Source organism: Mobula birostris, chromosome 21 (genome assembly GCF_030028105.1).
Source record: "Mobula birostris isolate sMobBir1 chromosome 21, sMobBir1.hap1, whole genome shotgun sequence".
Lineage (NCBI taxonomy): Eukaryota > Metazoa > Chordata > Chondrichthyes > Myliobatiformes > Myliobatidae > Mobula > Mobula birostris.
In genome coordinates, this window is record NC_092390.1 from 28,156,194 (window position 1) to 28,166,918 (window position 10,725).

The 10,725-nt window shown below is 45.2% G+C and overlaps 1 protein-coding gene across 4 annotated transcripts in view; it reads right to left on the reverse strand.

Annotated features, from left to right (window-relative positions):
- Positions 1–10,019, reverse strand: part of LOC140185694 (protein bicaudal C homolog 1-like) — a 340,760-nt gene extending 330,741 nt beyond the window's left edge. For all 4 annotated transcript variants that reach the window (XM_072239227.1, XM_072239226.1, XM_072239225.1 and 1 more), the window contains exon 1: positions 9,685–10,019. In XM_072239227.1, the coding sequence (XP_072095328.1) occupies positions 9,685–9,904 (220 nt within the window). In that variant the 5' untranslated portion in view covers positions 9,905–10,019. The remainder of the gene's footprint in view (positions 1–9,684) is intronic.
- Positions 10,020–10,725: the final 706 nt, after the last annotated feature.

The window sequence follows — 10,725 nt, forward strand, 5'->3', positions numbered from 1 at the left end:
CCCATGACCTCTGGTTGTAGTCCCACCCAACCTCAGTGGAGAATGCTTGTTTGCATTTACCCTGTCTATACCCCTAATATTTTTGTATATCTCTATCAAACCTCCTCTCTATCTTCTACATTCTAAAGAATATAGTCCAAACCTATTCAATCTTTCCTTATAACTCAAATCCTCCAGACCTGGCAACGTCCTTGTAAATTTTCTCTGCTCTCTTTCAACCTTACTTACATCTTTCCTGTCGGTAGGTGACCAAAACTACACACAATACTCCCAGGTTAGGCCTCACCAATGTCTTATACAACTTCAACATAATATCCCATCTTCTGTACTCAATACATTGATTTATGAAGGCCAATGTGCCAAAAGCTTTCTTTACAACCCGATCTACCCATGACACCACTTTCAATGAATTATGGACCTGTATTCCCAGATCCCTTTGTTCTACCACACTCCTCAATGCCCTACCATTCACTGTGAAAGACCTATACTGCTTGGTCCTACCAAAGTGCAAAACCTTGCACTTGCCTGCATTAAATTCCACCTGGCACTTTTTCAGCCTATTTTTCCAGGTGATGCAGATCCCTCTGCAAGCCCTCCTCATCGTCCACCTACACCCCACTTCAGTTGAGCTTTCACATTCTAAATTGGTGAGATTACCACCAAAACTACATTTTGATAACAAAATGTCGGCGACAGGAAGGCTTAATTAAGTAACCGACTAGGTCCTGATTACGGAATAAAATGATTATCCACAGGTCTAACAGTAAATTTAATTTTCTATTACAGCAATGGGTGCACACTATCAATGATGTTCCTGAAGCTTGGGTTTTATTGCTGCTACATTCCATGTCTTTACTTTTGTCTGTGGTTCCCTGGTACGATATTAGTACAAACCCATCTCGATTTAATAGTTATTAGGCATCCGTTAGTCTCGTGAAACCATGGATTTGTGCCTTGGAAGGTTTCCAGGGCACAGGCCTGGGCAAGGTTGTATGGAAGACTGGCAGTTGCCCATGCTGCAAGTCTCCCCTCTCCACAACACCAATGTTGTCCAAGGAAAGGGCACTAGGGCCGATACAGCTTGGCACCGGTGTCGTCGCAGAGCAATGTGTGGTTAAGTGCCTTGCTCAAGCACACAACACGCTACCTCAATTGAGGCTCAAACTAGCGACCTTCAGATCACTAGACCAATACCTTAACCACTTGGCCACGCGCCTAGCCCTCACTATTCTTTCCACTACAACATCTGTCTATGCTTAAGCATGAGCACTTTCATAGGCCGAGTTGTAAGCCAATCCAAGAGGATTTGCCTCACATACAGCGTCTGAGATCAACATTCCCCAAGTGTCAACCCACACACAATGCTGGAGGAACTCAGCAAGTCAGGCAGCATCTACAAGGGAAAATTAATTCAATGTTTCGAACCTCAACCTTTCATCAGGATTCGGTGGCACAAGATGGCGGAGGAGACAAGTTTTCAGGAAAGAGACTTCGCTGTGGTATTGAGACTGAAGGCTGATTTATACTTGTGCGTACCCGGTTATGCCATAGCCTATGCAAGTGGGCTACGCCATGGTGAGCATTTATACTTGTGCATTGGTGTGTCTGCGTCACTCTGCAATTCGGACGTGTACACACATGTGCACGTCATGTATTCGCACATCATGCATGCGCACACACCTGCCCGTGCAAGGCTTCATGTTCATGATAGTCTTTCTCGGGGTAAACAAGTTTAAAGCGAGCGTCTTTTTTTCCTAAAAGCGATATGTGTCCTCCATAATTTTGGAGGTCTGTAAAGCTTTATAGAAAGCATTGCAGCCAGAGTTCCTTCCCTGCCCTTCAGTCGCCCAGTGGGAAGCTATTGCAGCGTGGGAGGAAATGCGATGCTACCAAGCGGACCAATCACAATTGTTGAGGTCTGCGTTGCTGCAACGTGTAGTTACATTTTGGGAGAGGTGCGCGCCAGGCTATGGCATAGGGCTCCGCATAGGCACTGTGTAGGGTTCACATCTATGCCGTACCTACTGTGTCGATTTGACGCACAAGTATAAATCAGCCTTGACTGACCACGTGGTCAAAGAGCCAGTGGGCAGCAAAGATCGCAAAAGGAAGCAGTGAGGGAGGGTCTCACTGAACTCCCAAAGAGGGGAGGAAAGCCTGTGCATGGTAGGCATACTCGAGGAGACATTGCAGCGGAGGAGCAAAATGCTGATCCAGATTTCTAGCATATGCATTGTCCCACATCCCCTACCAACTTTCCCACCACACATCACTGCGCTCCAACAATTAAGATGGACATCTTTGAAATCACCTCTGTCACCAAGAGGGCAGCGATGAACTATCCCAAATGCAGCCTTCTGCAGACTACTCAAAGACCAAGCCCGTCGCCAAGCCCATTACTCACGTCAGTGATCCTCATGCTCTGACAAAAATGAGACGATTAGCTTTTTTTTGTCACATGTACTTCGAAATATACAGTGAAATGCATAATTTGCGTCAATTTAAATCAGCAAGGATTGTGCTGGGCAGCCCACAGGTGTTGCCATGCTTCTGCTACCAACATGGTATGCTCAGAACTCCCTAGCCCTAACCGTATGTCCTTGGAATGTGAGAGGAAACCAAAACAACCAGAGGAAACCCATGCAGCCCTGGGGAGAACATACAAACTCTTCACTGGCTGTGGTGGGAACTGAACCCCGATCGATAATCACTGGCACTGTAAAGCGATGAGCTACTGTGCCTTCAGTGCCATAGTGTGCTTTGGAGTCACGGACAACAGACAGCAGGTACCTCAAAGCACTGGGGAAACACTACCAGCTAGGGCAGTGGTCCCCAACCTCCGGGCCGCAGACCGATACATTGCCGCGAAGAACGCAGCGGCGGCCGGAACGCACCCAGCACACCTTTAAGAAAAAAGCCGAAATAAACAAGCTAATTGATTAGGTGCTGCCCGGCACGTAGATGTTGGCCCAGATCAGGGGCGACGCAATCAGCAATCGCCTCTGATCTGGGCCGACATTTACATGCCGGGCGGACCTAATCAGTTAGCTTGTCATATTTCAGCTTTTTTCTTAAAGATGAGCTGGGTGCGTCCTGGCCACCGCTGTACCACTGCATTCTCTGCGGAATGGTATCAGTTCGCGGCCCAGAGGTTGGGGACTACTGAGCTAGGGAACATCCTCAGCAAAGAGACTAGTTACGTTCAAAGAGCTCTGGTGGACTGGCCATATCAAATACATGCATGACACAGGTTCCTAGAACAGGAGTCCTCAGCTCTATCCTAAGAGCTTCCCAGAACAAAGAAAAAAAACAAGGATATTTTCAAAGACTCCTCTGAAAAAAGAACAATTTAATGTCTGTTTATTCATAAGAAACACTGGCCCATTACCCATCAAAATGGAGAGGGGGCACTCAGGAGGGTAGTGGACTCCTCAAGTCTTTACGGTAAGGGCAGTAAGAATCCATTCACAAAGAGGAGAACCAGCAAAAAAGTTCTGGGCTCACTGTCCCCCACTCACTCACATCATGGGTGCCATGACAGCAGAGGAGTTAGCGTGACCTGTGACCCTATTACAGCTCGGGGCGTTCCGGAGTTTGGAGTTCCATCCCGGTGCCGTTCTGTAAGGATTCTCTGCACATCCTCCCCGTGGAATGTGCTGCTTTTCTCTGGCTGCTTCATTTTCCTCCCACGGTCCAGAGACATACCAGGCAGGTTCACCGGTCATGGTAAAATTGTCCCCTGGTTAGGGTCAGGGTTAATCGGGTTTGTCGGGGTTACTGCGGCTCAAAGGATCGGAACAGCCGACTCCATGCTGTATCACTAAATAAATAAAATCAACAAGTGCCTGCTCTACCAACATCAGAACCCGCAGATTCCACACAGGGCTCTTCATCCGCTTCTACCCTGTCTGAGAAATGGAGGAAGAAATTGGCTGTTGAGTTTTAAATACTTAAAAAAAAAAAAAAATGCCCCATGCTTTACTTTGAAATGTACTGTAGTTTGAAGGATGAAAACATTTGAAGGTATTAATTTCAGCTGCAGCTAATATTGCTCGAAAATAATGTCCACTTCTTGAGAACCATCACCAGTGAATACAGACATCAGCGATGGAACTCACTACAAGCTCTGTGGCAGCACAACTTACAACCAACCGAGGAACAGCACGCTCAAAGACCCAATCCGCAAACCCAACACCAAGGTTGGTCCACCAACCTCAGTTAGACCTCCATCTATCTGAAAGAATAATGAAGACAGGACACATACAATCAGATAGTCTTTTACAATAAACCAACACCAAGGAGCTATTTTCTTCAAAATTAAAGATTTAGAGGTTCAAAGTTAATTTATTATCAAAGTACGTATGCAGAATCCAAGTCTGGGATTTGTCCAGGCTGCCATGAAACAAAGAAACACCAAAAAAAGTAGTAAAAGTCATTCTGTGAACTGTCTGCAGGACGTCACCATTAGTCATGTTGTTTGCCAGCGTGATCTTGAAAAATTATCTAACAAAACTGTGAGTGCATTGGCTTAAATTGTTAAACTCTAAATCTGGCCTAATTATACAGCACTGATAGCATATTGGGATCACAAATTAATCACTGCAAGTCTTACTGTGAGTTAGTTAGGATAATCACTACATAATTAGAATCATCAGTGTAACTACACAAATTCACAGATTGAGAAAGCAAGATTTCCATTTACATCTGTTCCAGGATCTCCCAGAACATTACACAGCTAATGAAGTACTTTTTTAAAAAAATCTGGTATGGAACCAGCAATGTCCAGGAACAGAAACTTCTAAAGAAAGTGGTAGATATAGCCTAGTCCACCATAGGAAAATCCCTCCACACCATAGAGTACATTTACATGGAGCACAGCCACAAGAAAGCAGCTTCCACCATCCACCACCTAGGCCACGCTCTCTTCTCGGTACTAGGAGCCTTTGGTCCCACACCACTAACAATTATTACCCTTCAATTATCAGGCTCCTAAGCCAGTGTGTATAACTTCACTCACCTCAACACTGAACTGATTCCACAACCTACAGATTCAATTTCAAGGACTCTACAGCCCAGGTGCCTCAGCATTACTTATTTTTTATTTGCACAAAATGCCTTCTTTTGCATATTTTTTTCCAATAGTGAAGAGCTTAGGACCAGAGGGCATGGCCTCCGAATGCAAGGGCATCCCTTTAGAACAGGAAAGAGGAGGAATTTCTCTAGACAAATGGTGACAAATCTGTAAATTGATGTAAACAGATGAGTGGAGGGACCAAGTCGCTGGATACATTTATAAGTGGAGACCGCTAGGATCTTGATTAGTGAGGGCATCGAAGGTTACAGAGTGAAGGCAGGGGGATGGGATTGAAAAGGACTTGATGGGGTAAACTGGGCTAATTCTGCTCCTATGTCTTTATGTATAGTTTTTCATATTTTCATATTGTATTTCTTTATTTTCCTGTAAATTCCTGTAAGAAAATGAATCTCAAGGTTATGGTAATGTACACTCAGTGGCCAGTTTATTAGGTACCCCACGTACACTAATAAGGTGGCCACTGATTGCATGTTCATAGTCTTCTGCTGTTGTAGTCCTTCCACTTCAAGGTTCAATGTGTTCAACGTGTTATGCATCAGAGATGTTCTTCTGCACACCACTGTTGTACTTACCGCTCGTTACAGCACTAGCATTTAGGGCAGTAATGAAGGTCCTCCATCTCTGGCAGTGTTCAGGGCTTCCTTCATCATGTCAGTATCTTCCTGTTGGTTTTCACTATTGTCAATCACACAAGTCCCAGGTGGGGACACAGGAATACCATTGCACTCAGATGTAGAAGGATTCTTCATTGCTGCTTCCTTAGCAATTTTTGTTTTATCAGTCAGAGTTGTTAGCCCTGAGCTGAACCCTTGATCCTGGAGGAACAGTGAACCACACTTAGTCTAAACCTACGTAAACACAAAATACTCTGCAGATGCTAGAGGAAGAAGGATCTCAGCCCAAAATGCTGGCTGTCGTTTCCACGGATGCTGCCCTACCTGCTGAGTTCCTCCAGCGCGTTGTGTGTGTAGTCTAGACTTTACCCTCCGATCTGTTTGGTATGGGTGACCCTGCCAACAGCCAAAGCGTAAAGCCCTGACTCCAGCCAACATAGCTTTCCAGGTCATCGGGCATGCAAACCTCCAAACCCAATGACAAGGTTGTGGTCCTCTTGGAGAGATGTGTGGTTATTTGAGTTACTGTCACCTTCCTGTCAGCTTGAACCAGTTTGGCCATTCTCCTCAGACCACTCACGTTAACAGGGCATTTTCACTCACAGATCTGCCAGTCACTGAATATTTTTTGTTTCTCGCATCATCATCTGTAAACTCTAGATACTGTTGTGTGTGAAAACCCCAATAGATCAGCAGTTTCTGAGACACTTAAACCACCCCATCACTTAGATCACATTTCTTCCCCATTCTGATGTTTGGACTGATCAACGACCGAAGCTCTTGACCAAGTCTACATGCTTTTTTTGCATTGAGTTGCTTTTTCCATTGAGTGGAGTTAAATGTAAATTCACATGGGGAAAATGAGATAGCAGTTGCCAAAGACATTCACTAAACCACCGTTATTATAGTAGAGGAGAAAATGGGTCAACAAAAGATAAACATTCATGTCATGCAAAAGACTGGTGCAGCCCCTTTGAACATCCAGAATGACTGCATCTGGAGACCTTAATAAATATACATTTGTTTCAATCTTGCTGACAGTGACAATTTTGGAGTATGGATAAATCCATGTAAATGTTCAGATTGTATGGCTATCAAATCCACTTTACATATGACTGCCAAATGGGAATAATCTTTAAACTAAATAAAAGTTACTTAAGTTATTTCAATGATCAACTAAGTCTTTGTTGCACTCAGGCAATACAACAGAATTGTCCGAGCTTGTTGATCTATGATCGGTTGTTTGTCGTATTTGTCAATGACAGTAGACAATTGTGTGCGGGAGAGTTTTTAAAGTGGAACAGCCGTTGCATTGGGGCAGCTCCACACCCTCGGCCTCGGTGGTCCAGGTCCAGGTGCACAAGTAGTTGTCACAACTGGCGTCTTCCCTGGTTGTGTGAATTATCACTACTTCTTCTGTGTCCTGTCATGGTCTCTGCTTCCCACAAAGCGTTGCAGAATCACCTTCCAGGATCTCACTGTTACTCTTTTCAGCCCAGTCCCAGGAAGCTGACTTTGCATGCTAGGACAGACATGTCCCTATCTCACCGGGGTATGAGGCCTGCCAGCTACCTTCACCTGGTTCAGCTGGCCTGTTGAAGTAATGTTGTTAATTTATGCCAACTATCTAAAGAACTGTACCTTGTTCAAGTTCACGTTTGTAATGTCTTTAAATAAGGATTAGGTAGACCATGGATCTGCGCCTGGTCGCAGATCTTCACTCTCCAGGGCGTAGGCCTGAGCAAGGTCGTATGGAAGATCGGCAGTTGCCCACGCTGCAAGTCTCCCCTCTCCACGACACCGATGCTGTCCAAGGGAAGGGCAAGAGCCGATTCAGCTTGGCACCAGTGTCATCGCAGAGCACTGTGTGGTTAAGTGCCTTGCTCAAGGACACAACACGTTGCCTCGACTGGGGCTCGAACTCATGACCTTCAGATCACTAGTCCAATGCCTTAACCACTTGGCCACGTGCCCATACAAGATAGGGATTAAACATACAACAAAGCACATTATATTCTGGAATAGAAAATCCTCATTCAAATTATTGAACAGTTTAAATTCTTCACTCAAGTTTTATTTTAATGTGTCGTTATTTCAATTAGTTTTCCTATTAAAAAGCCATTTCATAACAGGAGTCACCCAAGTTCATTTTATCATCCATCACAATACAAAAAGCATGTCTGTGGGTTTGATATAAAAATAAACTCTTGATAAACTACACAACCAAACAGAGGTAATTCTACTCAGAGAAATGTAAGCTTTTCCCAAAAACTCAGGGGCACAAAGCAGTTCATACCATCAAGAATCACTCCGATGTTTCAGATGCTACAAAACATATTGCAGAAACATCAAAACATTACAGCAAAGTTTTTGCAGAGCACGAGGAAAGAATGCTTTGTCCAGCATTGTTTTTCCTCTTAGCCTGTAAGCTTGAGCAATGACTCCTCATGGATGTTAGGATATTTAGTAGGGGGCTAGTATTAAATCCAATAGACAAATTGAGAAACCTATATTATACCACTGGTTCGACTGTGGATTTGGCTACCACTTTGAGGTGAAAAATGCAGAGAGGAGGGGAAAATAGATAAATACGAATAAAATAAAATAATAGTAGGATATTTTAATGGGGTAAGATGGCCAAGAGGGGCTTGTGCAAGTTGGATTAGATTTGTACGTTCTAAGCTTCAACGCAATTCTGTACCACTTCCACTCTCCATGTTCTCCACAGTCGCCTGGATTGTCTTTCCAAGTGTGTCCAAAATATACAATCACAGATTTTCAGTAATGCTGAATTTGAGTCAAAAATGATTGCACTAATGTCCAGGTACTCTTTAGACAATTTGCCACTGTCTTTGTAACAGCCATGAATCTGAATGCTTTAAACATGATAAATAATAAACAATCTGGTGTAGGAACACAATGGAACAAACAACGTCTGTGGAGGCAAAGGGGCGGTGGACTTTTCAGGTCAAGATCCTGCAGGGACTGAGACTGTAGATGCAGTGTAAAGAGCTGGCAGATGATGGGTGGAATCAGGTGAAGTGGGGAGGAGGCAATGATCCACAGACTGAGTCAGGTGGGTGATCAGCAGAAACAGGTAAGGGAAAAAGGGGAAACAAATTGGACAGATGGAACTAGGTGGGGTGGAGAGAGGAGAGAGAAGAGAGAAAGAGAGGTGGCAAGGTGTTAAGTCTCTGCCATCAACGCTCGGGTAACCACTCAATCCAGCGAACTAGGGCACGTGGGTCGCTAACTTCGGAACAAAAGCTTCACAAACCTGTTGATCAACTCACTTTAAAAAAATAACAACAACTTGGGATGCCTGCAGAAGCGAAATATATATAAAAATCAACCAGCAGTTTGCAAGTTGTATAATTGCTCAGATCTTCAAGTTACAAACAGTATGTTGAAGCTAAATGGGTTTCAAAATGTATTCGTGTCCTTCAAAACTACTTGGCATTTAGATTGTAACTTGTTAACGTTTCTTCAAAACACTATTTATTTTGCGTAAGGAGCCAAGGTCCCTCCAACCTGGAACGTGAGTTGTACTGTAGTTAATACCGTAAACTGTTCCAAGAACACAGTGAATACCAGGGACCCGCAGTGGGGGTCCGATGGTACATTTACTTGCCCCGAAACAGTTAGACTGTTACCTCCGCACTCCGGAACAGCTGTGCAAGTGCGGTTGACTCAGTATCTTACGGGGCGTCCCGCCGGAGCTGTCTTGATGTAGCGGCTGCGCAATTATCACAGCTGTCAGAGGTACAACTGGCTTTCCGAGTGAAATAGCAATTTTTAGACATTAGCTGCCAACTGCTCACAGGGCCGACCCCTCGGACACGCCCACGGTCTGAGTTTCGGACTGTACCCTGACCTGGACATTACATTTATTGGCAGCCCGCTGGGTTGCAACTTCCTCGCTGTCTCCTACACTGCCGGGCGCACGGACAGGGTTTGTTAGCCCCGCTCTCTCACCTTGTAACATCGCCTCCAGTTTCTTGCGGTCCACACGGAATCTCTCCTCCACCCAGTCCGGGTCAGTGCAGTGCGGGAGGACGTGGCCATCGTCCTCGGAAGCTGCGAGCGGAGAGTCGGTGCTCCTCTCGCTGTTGGAGCCGGGGTCGGCGGCTCCAGGCTCTTGCAGCGGCAGGGGCGCCACCAGGTAGCCGCTCAGAGAGTCGCCCTGAGCCGCCATAGCTTGAAGCAGCGCCGCGCTCGGTCAGTTTTACTTCCAACAGGGGGCTGACCCGAGCCTGGCGCTGGAACTCCGCAACCACATCCAGTCTGCATCCAACTCTGACTCTCTCCCTCCTTCCCTCCCTCTCTCAACACTGCAGAGCAAACCCACTTCACAAATCCATCCGCACAATTCCACCCAAAGTAGTCCCATTGCAACTTAATCTGTAACCTATTAGAACAGTCATTCCTCAGTGAACGGACTCTGTCAACGACTTCAGCCAACGCTGAGAAACTTCAAACTGCTCAGCATTAACCCCTTTCTGTCTAAAACGTTAACATTTCGCGAAACAAGAGACGATGCTTTTAATTTTTATTTTATTTGTAAGGTTTTTAGGCGGATTTTGGTGTGTGTGTGTGTGTGTGTGTGTTCTTCTTCCGAACTCTGGGTGAAGAAGTGAATGCACCCACCCCCACCCGCTCCTCCTCAGCTCGCCAAAATCTGAAGCTATCTCCACTTCCCAAAATATTTTAATCCCCATATTCAGAGCATCTTCATCTGGCGAAACTTTTTCCCACTTTCCCGGTTTAAGTTACCAGCATTTGAAATAAAAACAAGAAATGCTGCTGCATTTGGCAGGTCCGGCAGCATCTTCCACCCGAAACGTTAACTCCGCTCCCCCACCCACAGATGCTGACTGACCTGGCGAGAGATTCCAGCATTTCCTGGTTTTATTTCAGAATAACAGTATCTGCAGTTTTATTTTGTTTTCATCTTTGGTTAAGAAAGCAAACGGTGCATTGGCCTTCATCAATCATGGGAGTGAATTTAAGAGCTGA